The sequence below is a fragment of the Agrilus planipennis genome, unplaced genomic scaffold (genome assembly GCF_000699045.2).
Source record: "Agrilus planipennis isolate EAB-ADULT unplaced genomic scaffold, Apla_2.0 scaffold239, whole genome shotgun sequence".
NCBI lineage: Eukaryota > Metazoa > Arthropoda > Insecta > Coleoptera > Buprestidae > Agrilus > Agrilus planipennis.
The window spans coordinates 363,464-384,531 of NW_020442381.1; the positions used below are offsets into that span (position 1 = coordinate 363,464).

Sequence of the window (21,068 nt, forward strand, 5' to 3'; positions counted from 1 at the left end):
TATAAAGAAATATATATATTTATATATATACATACAAAGTGGATTACAGAAAAAGCCCAAGCCATTATTATTTTTAAAGATATGTACATTAAATAAAATAGACAATAGAAAGAATGGAATCGAACGATAAAATTGTTAATTCAGAGATTCGAGTCGCTCACAGAGAGATTGAATGAATAAAACTGAAAAATTGAGAGACTCGAGTCTATTGTAGAAAGACTGGGATCTTTGAAATATGTTGAACTTAGAAAATTTTAACAATCTCTATCGAGACACCACTTATTGAGAGATTCGAATTTCTCGTTCAGAGATTCGAGTCTCTCATTCAGAGACTGGATACGAAATGAGGATCTCTCTATGAGAGACTCGAGTCTCTCGTTCAGAGACGCTAACCAGTTTTTTTTTATAGTCTCTCGACAATCTCTCTCAGCGACAGCGGAGAGATTCGATGAGAGACGGAGACTCGAGACTCGCTTTCAGAGACTGAACATTTTTTTTAAACAGTGTTCTATTTGAAAAAATTACTAAATTTTCGACGTTTTGGTATTTATCTCGTCAGAAATCGTTCAATGTACTCTCCCATTACTTTTATTTAGTTCTAAAATTTAGGTACTTGACTCATGTCTGTTAGCACACTGTTATCCATGATCAATACCAGCCGATATAGAAACACTATTAGGAGAAAATGCGAACTATTGATATTTGTTAACATTTTTTGATTTATTATTTTCCATCACCTACTTTGTTTAATGTAAAGCTAATTATTTTTATTAAACATGTGCATGCTGNTCATCAATGAAGTAAGAACATGTGTTTTCAATATACAGAGCTACATTGCAATCAGTCTTACGAGAAGTGTTTATCAGAAATATGTTTAAAGCAACTTTAATTACAAAAAAAAATATATTTTTCTAAAATATTTGGAAATTTATCGTTTATCATAACGATGGGGCCCGAACAAAACACGCAACCAAGATTATTATCAGCAAAAGTACTTTAAAGATTATAAAAGGAGTTTCTGCCAAAATCTACACAGTATCTGTATCATCAGCAGAAATGAAGGAAATTGTTTTAATTTTCACTACATTTTCCTTACTTACGGTAAAGCAGTGATATCAATTTGGTTGTCTAGATCAACTTCGAATTAATTTTTTGTTTTTATAGCCTTACGTAACTAAAATTATAACTGCTCATGAGACATCTCACACAGGACTCAAACAGTTCCCACCCCCTGAAGATATAAGGATCGTAGGAGGGAATGAAGCTGTACCAAACACTTTTCCTTACCAAGTAAGCATTGAAAATATTTGACAATTTGGTGTTTGATCGAAATTTCTGGGTTAATTCGCACTGTGCATAATTTATTTGGGCTTGTTTTTACTGAGAAATACAGAATTATTTTATTGTTTAATTATTATTTTTTCATACCAGATAGCCTACGGGTAATTACATAAACGTTTACAATTATTCAAAATATAATTTTTAAACAAAACATTTGTATGTTTCAATCGCACAAAAAACAGCACTATACAATTAAACAAAATGAAACCTTATATAATTACAAATCCTCCTGTTCATTCTTACTCAACCAAGTACCGACTGCATCTCTAAATCTACCAACTGACCCTAACTTTTTAATTTCATATGGCAACATGTTATATGCCATAATTCCTTTATTAAACACAGTTTTCTGCCCCTTACTGCTTCTAACTTTTTCCAAATGAAAAATATTTGCCTGCCTGGTAACATAATTATGTATATCTGAATTTTTTGTTGCTAATCCTTTGGGGTATTCCGGTACTATTTTATTTTCTACGCTATATATAAACGTTAATATATCCCTTTTTATTTTATTTTCTACTGAGTACAATCCCATTTTCTTCAACATGTTGTTTACATTTTCACATCGTCTTTTGTTAAGAACTTACTCTCATACCTTTGTTAATGTTTTTTTGTAAAGTTGTTTCAGTTTTATTTGTCATCATAAGAACTGCTAAACAGTAACGTAAATGAGTCATTACAATTAATTTAAATAATATATCTTTTTCTTTTCACAATATTTCCCCATTTTATCGTCTCAAAAGTCCTCCTATAATCCATGAATATAGAAGAATTTAAATCGATTCATAATATTTTTTCTCTACTCTGTTCTTCTCTACAGATCATAAGTTATTCACTTCCAAGCTTTAGCAACCCTCTTTAAGAGAGTGTAAAATTGTAGGTGGGATAGATTGGGAAGGGTTGAAATTTGGGTATCAGATTTAAGGAATGTGATAGTAGATGTAGATGTTTTAGAGGTCGAAATTCAAGTGCGTTGGAGTAATATTTTTATTTATTTAGGTTGCTTTGACGCGTACTAACGATGAGTCATATCTTTTCTGTGGAGGATCTCTAATTACCAGAAGATACGTGTTAACAGCAGCGCATTGTTTGAATGATGGGTAAAATATTCAATAAATATAAAGAAATATATTCCANTACAGAAAAAGCCCAAGCCATTATTATTTTTAAAGATATGTACATTAAATAAAATAGACAATAGAAAGAATGGAATCGAACGATAAAATTGTTAATTCAGAGATTCGAGTCGCTCACAGAGAGATTGAATGAATAAAACTGAAAAATTGAGAGACTCGAGTCTATTGTAGAAAGACTGGGATCTTTGAAATATGTTGAACTTAGAAAATTTTAACAATCTCTATCGAGACACCACTTATTGAGAGATTCGAATTTCTCGTTCAGAGATTCGAGTCTCTCATTCAGAGACTGGATACGAAATGAGGATCTCTCTATGAGAGACTCGAGTCTCTCGTTCAGAGACGCTAACCAGTTTTTTTTTATAGTCTCTCGACAATCTCTCTCAGCGACAGCGGAGAGATTCGATGAGAGACGGAGACTCGAGACTCGCTTTCAGAGACTGAACATTTTTTTTAAACAGTGTTCTATTTGAAAAAATTACTAAATTTTCGACGTTTTGGTATTTATCTCGTCAGAAATCGTTCAATGTACTCTCCCATTACTTTTATTTAGTTCTAAAATTTAGGTACTTGACTCATGTCTGTTAGCACACTGTTATCCATGATCAATACCAGCCGATATAGAAACACTATTAGGAGAAATGCGAACTATTGATATTTGTTAACATTTTTTGATTTATTATTTTCCATCACCTACTTTGTTTAATGTAAAGCTAATTATTTTTATTAAACATGTGCATGCTGTCTACTTTACATTAATTGAGGAATACTTCTTCAACTATTCGTTTTAGGCGCATGATACTGTTAAGCTTTTTGAAAGACAATTTAACAAGATATTCAAAAATAGTAAAATGTACTGAGTATTCCATTTAAAAAGCTGTAGTTGATATTAGTTGATTGAGCATTTGTTCCAAAAAAAAAAACAGACAATGAAGTATGCAATTTTGCCTCAAGAAGTATAGCCATATCTTTAAAAGTTATGACTTAGGATGTTTTTTGTAGTCCACCCTGTATAAATATTGCATGGCTCAATATACCTTTTTGCATTCCGTTTTTTTTAGTCTTGTATCGTTGGTAGTAATTCTGGGGGCGCATAACATTCTTCAAAATGAAAGTACCCAACAACGCATTCGAACCTCCACGTTCAAAATACATGAGTTGTATACTAATGAAACAGTAGAGAATGATTTAGGCATGATTTATCTTCCAATACCAGCCAATCTCAATAGTAACTATTTCGATTGCTTTATCTTAAACATTAGTAATGTCTAATTGTTGATTACAGAACATGCTAATTAATGTAAAAAATAAATTATTCGATAGTCTTTTTAGGTTTCCAATGTCTGTTTAATGCTTACATAAGCGAAAGCTTGAAGAAACTGAAACAAATTCATCGTAAAGTAGTCTGTTCAATAATTCTATTTTCACATTTATCATTTTTGGTACTATTCTGTTTATAAACGTTCCTATAAATTCTGGAAGTTCAATTTGCTTTTTTAAAGAACTTAATTTAATTTTTCACAGGGTACGTTAAACTGATTGCACTTCCCCTAAGAGCTGACGCTTCGAATAGTTTCGTAGGATCTGAGGCAATAGCAAGTGGCTGGGGATCAAATACGGGTTCTGCTGCGGATGCCAGTGCCGTATTGCTATATATCACTGTTCCCATTATAGCAAACGACGTGTGTAACATAACGTACGGTCCGTATGTCACAGACTCAATCATTTGTTCGGGAGGAGCGGGCAATAAAGGAATTTGCTATGGAGATTCAGGAGGACCTCTTGTGGTCAATGGAAAATTGGTAAATATACATATCAGTTTGACTACATTGAGTCAATATTGTAATGTTCGTGGGTTTAACAAAATTAACTTCTAATACTGATAACGACAAAAACTATTTATTTACACTAATTATTGAAGAACTTGAAAACACTGTTAAATTATTACTAAACATAGATTATGAATTATTCTATTTGTTTACACTACTGTTGATATATCACTATTCACTGCGCTCTTTATTTCACTGCTATTGTCAATTGATCTCTGGATTCACTTCTGCAACGGTCAATTTATTTCTTCTCCTCTCGGCAATCGTCTCTTCCTTTAAATACTCTTTTGTTTACTTTCGGGAACTTTTTTAAGACGATTTTTAATTTGTATGTTCTTTGTTTATCCTTGTTTAATGTGGTTAAATTTATTAAATTTCTTTTTTCTCATTTTTACCGAACCCCGAATTGTATTTATAAAACTCTGACCCCACACCAGTACTCGTCAACTTTTACGTTGTCGATTTATTACAACAGCTGTTAGTGGTATAAAACCCAGATCGGATACCTTCAGCAAGTAGATATCCACACAAGTGGACCTTGTTGGAGCATACGTAATCCTAAAATGTAGCATCGTGCTACAGATGGCGTTTACTGCGCCATTTGTAGTATTTTCTAAAATCTGTTGGAATTTGTGAGATAAAGTGGTGTTACTTTGACAGTATGCATACGTGCTAACTTGGGCCAACGGCAGATACCAGGTCCTAAAAGTACGCAAAACATTACTCACTTATCTCAAGTATGAGTTCTGATTTTTACATAATGTTTCATAGAATACTGTTAAAAATTAATAAACAACATTGTCAGACGTTTCCATCGAGGGTAATTTCTGCCAAACGCTTCAAAGTTCGTAAAAAAATCATAATTTTACTCACAGTCTGAGTAATTGTTAAATTTGATACTATTTCAAAATACTTTGTAAACAGTCAGACCAATTGTAGACCAAACATCCCCCAGATAGGTACAATTAAGATATTGCTGTGAGTATAAGTATAAGAGTGATAATTAGCGACATTAATCGTATTTAAAAGTTCTGGTTGAAATTACCATCGAGGGAAAGTGTATGACAGATTGATTATTAAATTAATTAAGTAATTAACACCTGTTATCTGCAAATTAGCTGTCGGCCTAAGTTAGCAGGTATACATAAGTGCAAAGTACATACTAACACTAATCTATTCCATCTATTCTGTTTCTCAAAAAATACGTAATGTCTGGTGGCTCTCGGATATTGGACTATACTACTTTGTTCATAAGAATGCTCGAGCATGTTCACGTATGTTCCAGAACAAACGAGTCGGTGGATGGTAATTAGGTGAGTTTCAATTAAAAATCATGGGTGTTATCCATTGGCCCATTTCTCTCCCTTAAGTCACCTGCCGAATCAAAAGACGATAGTTCTGTTTCGCAATATTTTTGATTCTTGTAAAAGTGGTCTGAAGGTTCCGATTCATTATTTTTCTATATTTACAAAAAGAATTCTGCAATTCAGCGAATAGCCCACTTCATCTGCTTTTTTTATGAAAGGATGTACGAAAAAATGACAAATATTCCATTAAAAGCAACTTTAAAATCAGTGAAGTACCGCAATATTGTTATTCTTTGTTGCGTCTTTTGCAGGTTGGTGTAACTTCGTTTCTAGGTTACAACGGTTGTGAAGGTGGGGAACCAAGTGGCTTTTCAAGAGTAACATCATTTTTAGACTGGATCTCAGCAAATAGTGATGCTGTTATTTCTTAAATGTTTCTTAAACAACTAATTTGTAAAATAAAGAAATAATTTTGAATAATTTATCGTAAATGTGAAACAATAAATGATGTGGCTTATTAAGAATAAAAGAGAATGCAAGAGAATGCGAACTAGACTGGACTAATTTTTGATTTGTGATTTGAGCAGGGCCGTCTTAATAATCCGGGCAACCGGGCGAGTGCTCGCGGCAGCATTTTTGGATGGGCGGCTAAACCGTATTATCAGTATTATCGCAGCTCGCTCAATTGAACATTTTACTCCCTTTTCCTCTTATTGTTCATCCCCTCGCTCTTTGTCAAATCTCGCTTGATTTGCGATAAGTAATAAAAATAGACCTGAAAGCACAATTTTAACTAACGTGAACCAAAATTTTACGACACAGCCCATTTATTAAACTCTATAAATGAGGGTTCCGGGGTCGGCATCTATATATGGTGAACTGACCTGTATATAAGTATTCTAAACCATGACATTTTTCTAAAAAACAACCTTCACTGTCTGATTGTCTGATTTATTTATTATTTTCGTATTTTTGAATATGCACTTACCGGCCAGGATAGCGCTACCTAGATACTAATTATAGTGGTTCTAGGGAAAAATTTCCTCTTGGAAAAAAAATCCTGAAAAGTCATTTTAAATGAGATCTTATAATTTCTAGTCCAAAGGTTAGCCCCTACAGTAAAACCCCTCGAATTTTTTCTAATGCTGTGATAGCTTAACATCAAGCATGGGTCAAAATAGACTCAGCGGTGAGCGTTAATTTCAATAGAAAATGAGATTTAATTTTTGGTTTAATTTTGAATTGTACGACACATGTTTTGTTTGTAGATATTAGCTACATTTGCATAAATAGAAATTTCAAAAAAGAATGGTTTTTATATCTGTATGTACGAGAGAGCCAATATTTTTAAGGACGACTGTATAACAGTTTGCCATGGGCGGCCTTAACTCAAGAGACGGCCTTAAATTTGAGGAATTTATCGAATAGAATTGTTAGTAAAGGGTACTGCTAGTTAACGGAATCATTGCCTCAATTGACACAATGCTTGTAGTTGGTGGGTAAGTACAGTAAAAATTCCTTATTCGCGGTTTCCTTATTCGCGTTTCCACTATTCGCGAGTGAAAAAATTCAACCCAGTTCTTGTATTCGCGGTTAAAACTTTCATTATTCGCAGATGTAATCGGTAAACGTACCTTGTGTGAATTTTTCCGAAAACATGGGTTTCTATTTTAAATATTGTGATTTAACGCTGCGAGATAAATATCTTATTTTCTATATGGTAACAGACCAAGGTACACACTAACTTGATACGTTTTTTGGTTTTCAATAATATGGTCATTAAAAGCTTTTACAAGTGCTTAAAGTTGATGCTTCTTGTAGGACACGTATTTTCAATAGAAATTAAAAAAATTAAAAATGGCCATCAACAAGCTTTAGAATAAAGCTTTATGTATCTTACTACAAAATTTCAAACCTTTGTTCCAAACATTAAATTCATGATATCTAGAACCGATAAGCATGTTTTCTTACTCTGCGGCGCATGTATTACTGAATCCCCTTAATGTATCATCTTTTTAGTATGTACTGTTGGTGGGTGCCGAGGCAGCTTTTATAAAAGATGTAACCGAGTAAAGAGAAAAGGATTCGGTGTTATTTTTCAACTTATCGGCATCTTTTAAGTACTGTTGGCTCGTGCCGAGGTGATTTTTTTAGAAGATGTAACCGAATGGACTTATTTAAAATTCAAAACAAAAAAAAATCACTAAACTTCTAAATCCTTGGCTAAAGATGATTATAACGATTAATTTTAATTGCGAATTTCTCAATAAATTGATTTTATTCTGATACAAATTGGTTTTATTTTGAAACCTTAGAACGTATCCCCTATGATTCCATAGTAGCTACCATTCCATATTCACGGTTTCTGTATTCGTGGCATATTTATGGAACGTATACCCCGTATACTTGTAAAGTAGGCATAATTGTACATATGCCCTCATAATCCACCATTTTGCCTTTCGGTCGACGTTGATTTAAGCTTAAACATATGCAGCATATCTTTATGACCTAACTATGCAACAACATTGAAATGCACCACATATACATAATCAGTGATGGTTTTACGGAAAGGACAGATTTATCTTCGAGTGTTTGGTTATATACACGAATATAAATTAAAGGTTGGAAGAGTTTTCTGTGGGTAACATTGTCTCAATTATAGCGTGTTTTTTGTAGCTAGTAGAGTTTACAAAACTTTTTTAACGGCGTATGTTTTTATTGGTATCATCCTGCGTATTTTTAAGTTATGAATCATTAGAGTTTTTAACGCTACACGTGTCGGCTACACGGGCGGCCTTCAATCGTTTTTTAAACGTTTAGTCTGATAAATAATTGGATCGTGTCTCTAGATAAAGTCTTGCATAGTATCTACCTATATAAAATTATTAGCGTATCAACTTGTTACTTTTACCTTATTGAGTTTTATACATAAGCATTTAGCTTCGTATAAAACAATTTCGTTAAATAAAGGGAAGCCGAAATTTTTAACCATGAACTATAAGAATTACAGTAACGATAAAAAATCGTTATGAAAGTCGACAAAGACAATACTATTACAATTCTGTATTCGTAAAAACCAGGATTACCTTTAGAAAAAACGGAGAACCTTGTTTGCAATAATAAATTTAAAGAATTGAAGACAGACCCTACAAATAATCAGTTTCATGTAGAAATCAATTCAAACTCATCAATAAATATCCGATCTTATTTTCACCAATCTAAAAGCATGTCGTTTAAGGATGATCAACTTTTCAAACGGCCTACCCCAAATAAAGAAAGTTGTCCTATGTGTCTATAAATTACGTAAAATATCTAACAGCTTGCTCTACTTAACTCTCCAAAAGCTGAAATCAGTTCCAAATATTATACCTAATAAAGATAAGCATGTTGGGCAATCAGTTACAACTGATTGTCTTGAATGTTTTAGCAATGCGGTATATATAAATTTTCTATATCCCCAAAACGTGAATGATATCAACAATAACCTTCCCGTGATGATTATCAGTTTCCTCTAGGAATCTGTCCCTTTGAGCGAGAAAGCCTGCGAGAAGATGAAAATTGTCGTTGCAAAGCTGACACCTAGAACTTCAAAGTGTTGTCCAATATAAGTATTGTTTTCTTACTATATGATTCAATTGCCGTACGAACGCCTGCCCCGTATCGAATAAAACTGCCGAGGAAGTGTCTGAACCATTTAGGTACAATATTTTGGATTTCTCGTTTCTTTGTCCAGTTACTATCACTACTGGTAGATGAAAGCAATATAAGTCGAACCTATAGTTATGGCTGTTTCACATGGTGGGTCTCCCCCAGTCCCCAATAGCACGATAAACGTTTTGCCAATTAACGGCGGCACTTTGGACTTTCTTCGGTAAGAGTAGTTTCGCTTGGTTTTCGAAATTCGTTTAATAAGGATCTAAGAGAAAAAAAAAGTAAATAATTTTTGGGTGTTTCATTCCCATCAGTCAGTAGGTGGGCAGACAATCCCACCGGACTACGCCGGAAGGCATTGCGGAAGGCCCTATTCACAACCTCCTTTCAGGAATCTTGGGAATGAACGAGTGGTGGTTCTGGTAAGAGTGGAGACGGACGAAATGAAGACAGAAGAATGAAAGAAATATTACTGCCCCAGCGTTTGCCTAAGATCGAACCGGCGTCCTCCTGAATGCTAAGCAATGGTCTAAATCTCTAGGCCATGCCGCTCAGTTTTAAAAGAACAAAAAAAACTTTTGGGTGTTTCATTCCCACCGGCCACTAACACTGGTGAGCGGGCAATTCCTCCGGACTACACCAGAAGGTAGGACGGCAGGCCCTCTTCAGCCTCCTTTCGGAAACGTGAAAATGGGTGGTTGATGGTTCAGGTTAGAAAGATAAGAGGGACGAAATGAAGACAGAAGATAATAAAGGAATTGTATGTGATCCAACGAAATCACAAACCATGGATCAAGGCAGGCGGACCCGGAATCAAGTTAGCGTCCTCTCGAATGCTAAGCAGTGGGCTAAATCTCTAAGCCATGCCAATCGGTTTTAGGAGAATGGCTTGCTGAGCTTTACCAGGGGGGTTTGTGTACTTTACAGAGCACCCAGTGAGCAACCCAGTTAACTACGCCCATTGCCAGCTTCAAGGCATAAGATCACCAATAGTTTTGTTTTTAAATAAAATAATAAATATAAAGTTAACAAATCAAGAACCACGTGTTGGACACATCAACGATTTTAATTAAAATAAGAAACAAGGATATAACGAAATGATGAAATTATAAAAAATTATAAAAAATCAAAATGTAAAAAGTATAAAGCTAATAAAGTTCTTAATAATTTAAAAAATTACACGCAATGTTTACTCAGGAATGAGAAGATCCGAAAACCCTTACAACCACTGTATTCTGGTCCACATGAAGTTATTGAGAGGATGGACAAAACATTCGAGTTGAAAATTATTCAGGAAGAAGTTATTACAATTATTGATAGAATAGAGCCATTGTATGCTTTGAAACCTGGTGTCACAGCTGGACCAGTACTAAAAAGTTCAAAGAAAATTCGCATGCTTAAGAAGTTCGTGCATTTTCCTTTCCGTTAATTTTAACATAATATTAATTGTAAAATTGAAGGTTTGGATAGACGTATTGGAAATTATAGGTTAAAATCAACACTTTTCAAATCAAGTCAATTAACTCGGTTAACAGTTGTGAATCGTATCGCTGTTAAATTAACTTTATTCTGAGTCGAAAGCCACCCCTATTATTTGCCCAGATCGAAGCCCAGGTTGCTATTAGTCAGATCATTCTCCTCCTCCTCAATGGTTAGCAGCACAGACATGAAATGTTACATTAGCATTCAGTTTTTAATATTTTTAAAAATAAGCTTTTATTATAATGCTCTAAAATGAAAAAAATAAGCTTTAAATTAAATCAAACCGATCAGTTTTTTGTAATTATACAATTTATGTGATATAAAAGCTTGTAGCTAGATTTACCTCTGTAATTGAAAGAGAAAACAATCTACAACTTCATCTTAATAAGAAAAAATGTATGTGTATTTGAAAAATAAATTTAAGAAGAAAAATTGTATACAATAGGTATCGATATATCTATGCACATTAATAAGCTATTCCTTTATAGTTTTATACATGCATACAACTCATGCTATACTTATGTACAGACAGAAAAAGATATATTTGTTTCAGTGCACAAATCGGTTATTTAAGGAATGTTTAAGAAATAACAACATCACTGTTTACTGCAATCTAGTTTAAATACGATGTTATTCTTGTAAAGGCGCTTGGTTCGCCTAAACTACAATCAGGATTACCTATGAATGAAGCTACACCAACCTGTAACAGATACAACAAACAATATCAGTATTTATGTACCTATGTTAATGGTCTTTAAATGAATTTTATTAGATTATTCACTATTTTTTGGTGTATTAACAAATGTGCAACACTGACTCCACTTTTAATCACGTGCCTTGACATACAAAGACCGGATGGATCTGCAGATAAACTACCAACTGTGGCGGTTGAGTTTTGACTGTTTTTAAGAGTAGAAATGTAGAAATCAATGAAAGGGCAGGGTATCGTCACTGCGTAACCCACCGATACGTTCATTCAAAAGATTCTCGGAACATTTGTGAGCATTAACACACGACGTATAATTAAGAAAGAGGTTTTTAAAGTGAAATTTTTATAATATCGCCTCAAATTTTTCGTCCATCTATCGCGTGTCGCATTACAGCCGGCCGCGTAGTAGGGGTAAAATTGAAAGACGCTCGACAGAGCAGCCAAGGCCAATATGGCGGCGCCCGTGGCTCGCATGAGCTAACCGTGTAGCATTTATATTCTCACTCATTCGTGCAAGTGCATGACAATTACTAATATAGACTGTGACACTCAAAGCGAAGATGATAGGATAGATGATTATTGATAGAATAACTGAAGCTTAAAATGATTCAATGATTCAAATAAATATTGTTCTTAGTTTTTAACATGCGTCTATCATCTGAACGATTGCATTTATTATGTATTCCGTACTCTCATAAGCAGATTGAAATTAAAATTTATAATTGGGTATGTTGTCTACAATCATTAAGATAAGATTAAGAACGCGATTTTAATTTTAATACCCTAAATCGAATAATTTTTCGAAAATTTACAGTTGAATTCCTACAATTCGAAAAGTTTCACTTACACCACACAATTGTTTTCTTTAATTAGAACGAGACTGTTGCGATTTGATCATGACCATTGGTCTTATCCATCATCACCCACCACAAGCAAGCAAGTACATTTAACAATGAGGGTCGCAGTGCTAGTAATAAATATAATTATAATTACAAAGAAAACCTGACGTATATATACACATATTTTCTTTTTATGCATACATTTATTGATTAGATATTTCTAAACTGATGTGTATTTACCAATTTCCCGTTAACGACAAGAGGTCCTCCTGAATCTCCATAGCAAGTTCCTTTAGACTCGTTTCCTCCAATACAAATGTTTGAGTTTGTAATGGCTGGTCCAAGCTGTATTCTACACACGTTGTTTCGTACAACGGGGATATATACATATCGCAATACTTCACTGATATCGGTACTACTACCATAAATGAATCCCCAACCACTTGCCATTGCCTGGCTTCCAACGAAATTATTCGAAACATCAGCTCTACTGGGAAGAGCAATCAGTTGAACGTACTCTGTGAAGAGAAATTAAGATCAGTAGAATAGCAATAAGAAATCACAAAATTTATAGGTTCCAAAAGGATAAGTGCAAAAATTAAATTATTGAACAGACTTGACGATGACATTATTTGAAGAGGACGTGATATTGCCTATCGAATGATTTAATTTTTGCTTTAATTAATTATAATACATATTTAGTATTTCATAACAGCAATTTTGCCCTATAACTGACGGCATCTTCAAAGATAACGCATCATCATCATAGGGTCGTCAGTCCTAAGACTGGTTGGACACGTACCTCCACTCTTTCCTATCCTGAGCTAAACTTCGCATTTCCCTAAAACTAGAACAGTCCACATCCTTAACTATTTGTGAACAGTAATCTAACCTAGGTCTATCTCTTCCCCTCCTAACTCCTGTTTCTGCCTCTAATATGTCTCTGACTACACGTTCATGCCAAGGAAGGTGTTCTACTAAACTATCTCGCTTATTTTTTATTGACTTCCATAGAGTCCTCTATTCTCCTATTCTTTTTAATACCTCTTCATTTCTAACCTTTTCTACCCACGTTATCCTCATCATTCGCCTATAGCACCACATTTGGAAGGCTTCCAACCTTTTCTTTTCCGTCGCGCCCACTGCCCACAACGCCGCGCTCCAAACATACACCTTTAACAACCTTTTTCGAATTTCTAAATTAACCGTTCGGGAGCATAGAAGTGACTTCTTTTTATTAAAGGCGGCACGACCCTGCGCTATCCTCTGCTTTATATCCCTACTACTCCTTCCGTCACTTCTTCTAATTTTTCGTCTCCTATCTTTATATTCGGTCTTTTTCTACTTTCTCTTCCCTTGCATACCAGTATTTTAGTTTTACTTTTATTTATTTTCATGCAGTACTGATCTGTCAGTACCGCTTCCATTTTATTAAAAGCTATCTAAGGATAACTGTAAAAGTTAAATTGAAAGATTGCAAACAACCTTCTTAACCATATTTTAGTTTAGAAAATGTAGTAGTGAATAAACTAAACATTGTATTAAAATCATTCCTTTATTTTTCTTGTTAATAAAGTGTTTTACTGCAGGACTTAAATATTGTTGTACCTACTTATATAAAAAAAATTTAATATATGTTAAGTTCTTTCACTAATACCTATGTCAGCTACAGTAGAATATGATTATGTTACAAGCTTTCAGTCTAACCTTTACTATTTGACCTTGAAAAGGTCCTCAATCACAGGGCAAATTTTTGGGAGGAGATTTTAAACAAGGTATAGTTTTGACCTGAATTGGTTCTTAGTTGTTTTTTTCATAGTAAACACCTGAGAGAAAATAAATGCTAATTAATATTTAATATAAAGTTAATCATCAACAGAGATAGTTACGATTGAGATTGGCTGGTGTTGGAAGATAAACCAAGGCTATATCATTAGCTTGAGATTGACGAGTATACTGTTCATGGATTTTGAATATGGAGTTAGAAATCACTTGTTGGCTAGGTTCAACTTGAGAAATATTATGGGCTCCAAGAATCACTTCCAACGACTCAAATCTATTAGAAGAAAAAAATAAAAGGAAAAATGCACATGGTACATGGAGTAATGAGTACAACAATTAAGAGTATACGTCTTACCCACTGGATAAACACATGGCAGCTGTTAACACGTATCGTCTGGAGATGAGAGATCCTCCACACAAATTCGCTCCATCACTGTAGGTAAGTATTAAAGCGGCCTAAATAAACAATAACAAAACTACATTGTGGACTAGCAGAATACCGCGAATTTGTTTGCATCGAACTTTTATACCTAAATCTTAACCCAATGCGCATANACTTCTTTTTATTAAAGGCGACACGACCCTGCGCTATCCTCTGCTTTATATCCCTACTACTCCTTCCGTCACTTCTTCTAATTTTTCGTCTCCTATCTTTATATTCGGTCTTTTTCTACTTTCTCTTCCCTTGCATACCAGTATTTTAGTTTTACTTTTATTTATTTTCATGCAGTACTGATCTGTCAGTACCGCTTCCATTTTATTAAAAGCTATCTAAGGATAACTGTAAAAGTTAAATTGAAAGATTGCAAACAACCTTCTTAACCATATTTTAGTTTAGAAAATGTAGTAGTGAATAAACTAAACATTGTATTAAAATCATTCCTTTATTTTTCTTGTTAATAAAGTGTTTTACTGCAGGACTTAAATATTGTTGTACCTACTTATATAAAAAAAATTTAATATATGTTAAGTTCTTTCACTAATACCTATGTCAGCTACAGTAGAATATGATTATGTTACAAGCTTTCAGTCTAACCTTTACTATTTGACCTTGAAAAGGTCCTCAATCACAGGGCAAATTTTTGGGAGGAGATTTTAAACAAGGTATAGTTTTGACCTGAATTGGTTCTTAGTTGTTTTTTTCATAGTAAACACCTGAGAGAAAATAAATGCTAATTAATATTTAATATAAAGTTAATCATCAACAGAGATAGTTACGATTGAGATTGGCTGGTGTTGGAAGATAAACCAAGGCTATATCATTAGCTTGAGATTGACGAGTATACTGTTCATGGATTTTGAATATGGAGTTAGAAATCACTTGTTGGCTAGGTTCAACTTGAGAAATATTATGGGCTCCAAGAATCACTTCCAACGACTCAAATCTATTAGAAGAAAAAAATAAAAGGAAAAATGCACATGGTACATGGAGTAATGAGTACAACAATTAAGAGTATACGTCTTACCCACTGGATAAACACATGGCAGCTGTTAACACGTATCGTCTGGAGATGAGAGATCCTCCACACAAATTCGCTCCATCACTGTAGGTAAGTATTAAAGCGGCCTAAATAAACAATAACAAAACTACATTGTGGACTAGCAGAATACCGCGAATTTGTTTGCATCGAACTTTTATACCTAAATCTTAACCCAATGCGCATAATTTCGTTTCCTAATACTAACAAATTCAATAGCTGCGGCTACTTTTCTCTTTGAAAGCAAACTCAAACATCCCTTTATTGTACATTAATTAACCCCAAAATTTCGATCAAGCACCAGATATTCTAAATATTTTCTACTTGCTTACTTGATATGGTATAGAGTTTGGCGAAGCTACATTCCCTCCCACGATCTTTAAATCTTCAGCAAGCGGGTTGATTCCCGTGGGAGCTGATCTACGAGCAGCTATAATTTTAGACCAATCCCTTGTTACGTGAGCCTGTAAAAATAAAAAAAAAATTAATTCAAGCTTGCTCTGTACTTCCAAATTAATATCACAGATTTACCGTAACTAATGAAAGTGTAATGAGAGTTAAGACAATTTCCTTCATTTCTGCTAGTCACACAAACATTGTATAGGCCTTGGCAGAATCTCGATTTATAAAGGTATTTTTGAAGTACTTCTGCTGATAAAATTCATGTTACGCTTTTTGTTCAGAATACATGAATATGATAAACGATACATATATTTTCGATAAATACGTTTTAAATAAATTATATTATATTATATAATGTAGCTTTAAAAAAAACGTTTCTCTTTGTCGAAAAGTTCCTAAATGGGAAGAAAATTCCTTTAATAAATGTTCAGAAAAATTCTAAGTCAGTGATTAAATGTCTTTATATTTGTAATTTTTTTTTGAGCAAAAGCTGTTTTCTCGTCTTATGTGAAATTTGCATTTGCGTAACGAAGGTCAAGAAAGCGCCACCACCAAATCATCATTTGAGTAACCTCAAAAATGATTACTTGTTTTTGCTTTCCTATACTCATCACAAAATATGGATTAAACCGCTCAACAGTGGTGAATATTTAGTAGTACCTAGATGTAGTGGAGTTTGTACAAAATTTTTTCTTAATTTCTTGTGTAAAAATTACATAATTTTTTATACTGAAGAGCGCATCTGCTTCGGCATTTAAAATTCGTGATAAATGTCATTTTCATATACAGGCATAAGATATACAGTCCATTTCCATTTGTTAGAATTGTGACCTTGAAGAAATCTGCGCGAAGATAGAAAGAATACACACTAGGCGTGAGCAAGACAGAAATAGTTGGAACAAGCTTGAACGAACAGAGCTCTCGATGAGCGGTCTTAGGAGATGGGCTAGAACTGTACAGTACTAGACGAAAATGTTTAGCAATTTCTTAAAACAAAAATGTAAATAAATTAACAATAGAAAACAAAGCAAAAGTTTTATAGGTGTGTAGAGTATTAAGTTAATTCACTTGTTATTATTTTTGGCTAAATATGCTTTTAAATAAAGCATATTCTTAATTTTAAACGAGGCAGTTTAAATAATTTTGTAAATGGTACTGTACACTTTTGTCTAGTTCTCGCTCCATGATCGGTGGAGAAATGAGCTCCGCAGACAAATATGATTGAATTTGGAATTATGCTACGGCGCATCCTAATAAAGGGAAGGGGCATATCTCTAACTTCTTGAAACNCTAATCCGTTATTGAATTATAAATGTTTAGAGTTTTTTGACTGTCCACGAGTCAACTGTTAGATCGGCCTTCAAACTTTTTCCTGTTTTTTTTTAAACGTTTACTATGATAAAACTTGTCCAGATAAAATTTTATACAATACAGAATTATTAATATACCTATCACAAGCGACAAAGGCAATTCTGTTACTATTCTGTATTCGTAAAAAATTTTTGCGATAATAAACTTAACGAAACATGAGCCGATCCCACAAAAATTTAATTTTCATGTTGAAACAGAAACTCTTATAAATGAATATCTCTCTTTTTTTATATAATTTTCCCTTAATCATAAAAATGGTTGTCCTATGCGCTTACAAATTATGTAAAATACTGTAATGTAATCATCCTTCCTGACTTAATATAATAATTTAACCCTCCAAAAGCCGCATGTAGTTCCAAACACTTTTTATTCATGTATTTAGGATAATTCCAGGAGAGATGCAACACATTTTTGCAAATTAACGTTATCGCCTTGTTTTTAAAGTTTTCTTCAAAATCTTGTGACATACTAACAAAAAATATAATACTGCTTATAGAATATATAAAATAATAGCTTATTCATTAAACAAAAACATAAATTTGAACTTCTCTCAAAACGTTACTTTTGGAATCTCACCTCCACAATCGGGAAGAGACCCATTGTATACGGGAGAGACGAACATAATATTATTTTATTTCTTTCTGATAAGTTGTTTGCATTGAATCTAATCATCTTGTTTAATAGTCTTTAGGTGCTCCTCACATTTGTTGGTCGTCATCATCTATAGAATCATTTAACTAAATCCTAGATTCTGAAGTATCACTCGATGATGTAGATAGTTGCTGTGTCGATGGTTTACCTTTGACGTTTGTTATAGGGTTCAAACATCCTCCAGACACAATTCAAATGTCCCTAAATTATCCCGCTGTCGCTTATACTCACAGCGACATTTTAATTGTGTTTGGGGGATTTTTGGCCTACAATTAGTCTGACTGTTTACAAAAAGTATTGCAATAGTTCCCTAAGTATCATATCTAAAAATGAAGACTAAGACTGTAAATATAGCATTGAAGCATCTGACAAAAACTACCATCGACCAACGGGGTGTATCTCGCAGTGTTGATTATTAATTTTTAGAAATACTCAGCATTCAGACTATAAGAAAAGTGAGTAAGTTTTTGCTTACTTTTAGCACCTGGCACCTACAAAGTCCCACTTGCCAGCCATCATACTTTGAAAGTACAAAAACTACTCTGTCAAACCCATTTTGTTACTCAGAAAGTCGTAAGGAAGTGGGGGGCTAGTTGTAATATTTTTTTGTTTCTTGGCTATGGAAGCTTACTTGTTGTGTATTTAGGAAATGCAGCAGTAATTTTCGAATGAGCTGTTATTCAAATATCGATTTCAAATTAAATTTTGATCAAACCTGTGACGAATTCTTGTTAAATTGGCTTAGAAAAAAAAATGAAGTGTTACAACGTGATTGCGGCTAGTTGTAACAGACTTAAAGCAAATTGTAACAGTAGGAATTGAAAACCAGTTTTCTATTTTTCAAAGATTTATTTAGCATATTTAGCATTAGAAACTTCAGACACGCTAAAACAGACTTAGACATTAATGTTTCATCCTTAATCTAATAGAAAAATATTCAAACATGGACAAAAACATCATCATCATAAGGTCGTCAGTCCTAAGACCGGTTCGACACGCACCTCCACTCCTTCCTATCCTGAGCTAATCTTGGCATTTCCCTAAAACTAGAACATCTCAAATCCTTCACTATTTGTGAACAATAATCTAATCTAGGTCTACCTCTACTCCTTTTAACTCCTGTTTCTGACTCGAATATGTCTCTGACTAGACCTTCATGCCTGAGAAGGTGTCCTAATAACCTATCATATTGACTTCCATAGAGTGCTCAAATTATAAGTATTTATTATAAATTAAAAATATTTAAAAAGCCCTATGAAGTGTACATTTAACGTCTCCATGCGGAAGTGTTAGCTAAACATAATTTGATTAATGATTAAATTAATATCGTACGTCGAGAGTGAGCATTTGCGGAATGTGGAGCGTCTGAATAACGCCAGTTGTGTTTTGTTTCGAATTAGTTTTTATGCGGCAGTTACTGAGGCGCAGTTGTAGTTTTTTTAAATACTTTGATTTTGTAATTACATTTCGAATTGATATTATTTATCACATAAGCGGCATCGCCTGCTTATTAAACTACAGTGGATTGTCGAGTAGTTATGATATGTAGTTGTATTTGCCACATGACTATCACTACATAAGAAAGAAATAAATATTCAGTCTCCTCTTAGGAATTGTGGGAGTGGATGAGTATTGGTTCGGGTGACAGAAATGAGACGGATGAAACGAAAACAGAAGAAAAGTGAAAAATTATCTATGGGAAATTTTTCCTGCCCCAGCGTTTGCTTATTGTGATCCAGGAAAACCCCAGAAAAGGTTGAATCATGGCAGACGGACTCTATATCGAACCCGAACGCTAACGAACAGTCTAAACGTCTAGGTGATGCCGCTCAATTGTGAGTTGATGGAGATAAACAGCAGTATATTCGAATCTGTATTCAAGGAAGGAATCAAACCAATTCCCCAGTATTAGAACAGGTGAAATGATCAAGTTTACTCTTAAAAACCTCAATAAAATATTACAAATTTATTTATTTATTTTATGTATTTAAATTTACCAGATACAAGTATTGTACAATAATTTTACAATTATTGTCCGAAGGAGGCATCAAAATACTTGTTCTCGGGTCTAGTCACAACTTAAAACAAACTTAATGTATAAGTATACAAAATTAATGTAATTCTTAAAATTCCTCTGTATTATTACGTAAAGTTAATAATGATTAAATTTAGTAATTGCTAAAATTAAAATGCCTTAAATTAATATTTGAATTAAATTGAATTTTATCCTCCAACACATTTGAGTTGCAAGACATTATTACATACAAATTCGCGAGATAAGTGTTTAATAGTGGCAATGGACATTTCATAGTATGTAATTAATCTTCAGGGGGCAAGTAATTTTGGCTTCTTTGGTTTATTTGAAAAGTGATAAAGACGTGTTCAACCCAATTATCCGGGTATTCAGAAAGGTCAGATGCATAAGCATTCAGCAATTAGAACCCCTTTTCCAGTAACATCTGCAAAGTATACTTTATTTTTACGGAACATAGTGTGGTTTGTCAGATCTAATTCATCGTCTTTAATAGATTCTACCGGCCAGGTTTTTGAGAGTATTGTAATATCGGGTTTTATTATTAAAAAAGCGAAAATTCCTCCAAGTTGCTATGAAGACCTTGAACATTTTGGTAACAGGCGATTAGATTATTTATTGGTGCGCGCCGTTGATCCATCTAATAGACTTTTTGTTTATGGATGATAATTGGTGTGTCATTCTGATAAATGCTAGTTTTTATAAATTATTTTTCAGCACTTTGTAAATGTCTTATACATTAACAAAAATTATCACAATTGGACGGTTAATTTTTTCCTTGATAGCATCCAAGTTTTTGACGTGACGTCTTATAATTCGATAGAGCCCCGGCTGCACGCACGAAAAAACATGACTCATGCGGCGTTACCTTGCTCTGAGGCGTTCCATTTAAGGCTTGAAGTGCAAGCGAGAGCGCGGAACGAGCGACAAAGAGGCACAATCGATCTCCGCGTTCGGCAGCGTTCGACATTTGTCTCTCCCCTACTTGAGTGAGCGATGCGTCCGCGTGGACAGCTGCTATACAATAATACATTTCCATTTACCTCCTTCTCTATATC

At 33.8% G+C, this 21,068-nt stretch overlaps 2 protein-coding genes across 3 annotated transcripts in view; one reads left to right on the plus strand and one right to left on the minus strand.

Annotated features, from left to right (window-relative positions):
* LOC108741721 (brachyurin-like) overlaps positions 1–6,157 on the plus strand; it is a 7,728-nt gene extending 1,571 nt beyond the window's left edge. Inside the window, exons 1-6 of one of the 2 annotated variants that reach the window (XM_018476614.1) lie at positions 1,021–1,101; positions 1,165–1,290; positions 2,341–2,441; positions 3,539–3,705; positions 4,002–4,279; positions 5,925–6,157. In XM_018476614.1, the coding sequence (XP_018332116.1) occupies positions 1,057–1,101; positions 1,165–1,290; positions 2,341–2,441; positions 3,539–3,705; positions 4,002–4,279; positions 5,925–6,044 (837 nt within the window). In that variant the 5' untranslated portion in view covers positions 1,021–1,056 and the 3' untranslated portion in view covers positions 6,045–6,157. Of the gene's footprint in view, positions 1–1,020; positions 1,102–1,164; positions 1,291–2,340; positions 2,442–3,538; positions 3,706–4,001; positions 4,280–5,924 lie in introns of those variants that run through there. The other variant, XM_025980094.1, reaches the window with a different exon arrangement.
* A 5,143-nt stretch (positions 6,158–11,300) lies between these two features.
* LOC108741716 (brachyurin-like) lies at positions 11,301–16,146 on the minus strand. Its single transcript, XM_025980096.1, has 6 exons — positions 16,086–16,146; positions 15,887–16,018; positions 15,543–15,643; positions 15,295–15,461; positions 12,535–12,812; positions 11,301–11,446 (listed from the first exon to the last, which is right to left on the minus strand). Exons 1-6 carry the CDS (start codon positions 16,128–16,130, stop codon positions 11,360–11,362), a joined length of 810 nt encoding a protein of 269 aa, XP_025835881.1. The 5' UTR covers positions 16,131–16,146; the 3' UTR covers positions 11,301–11,359.
* Between the last annotated feature and the right edge of the window lie 4,922 nt (positions 16,147–21,068).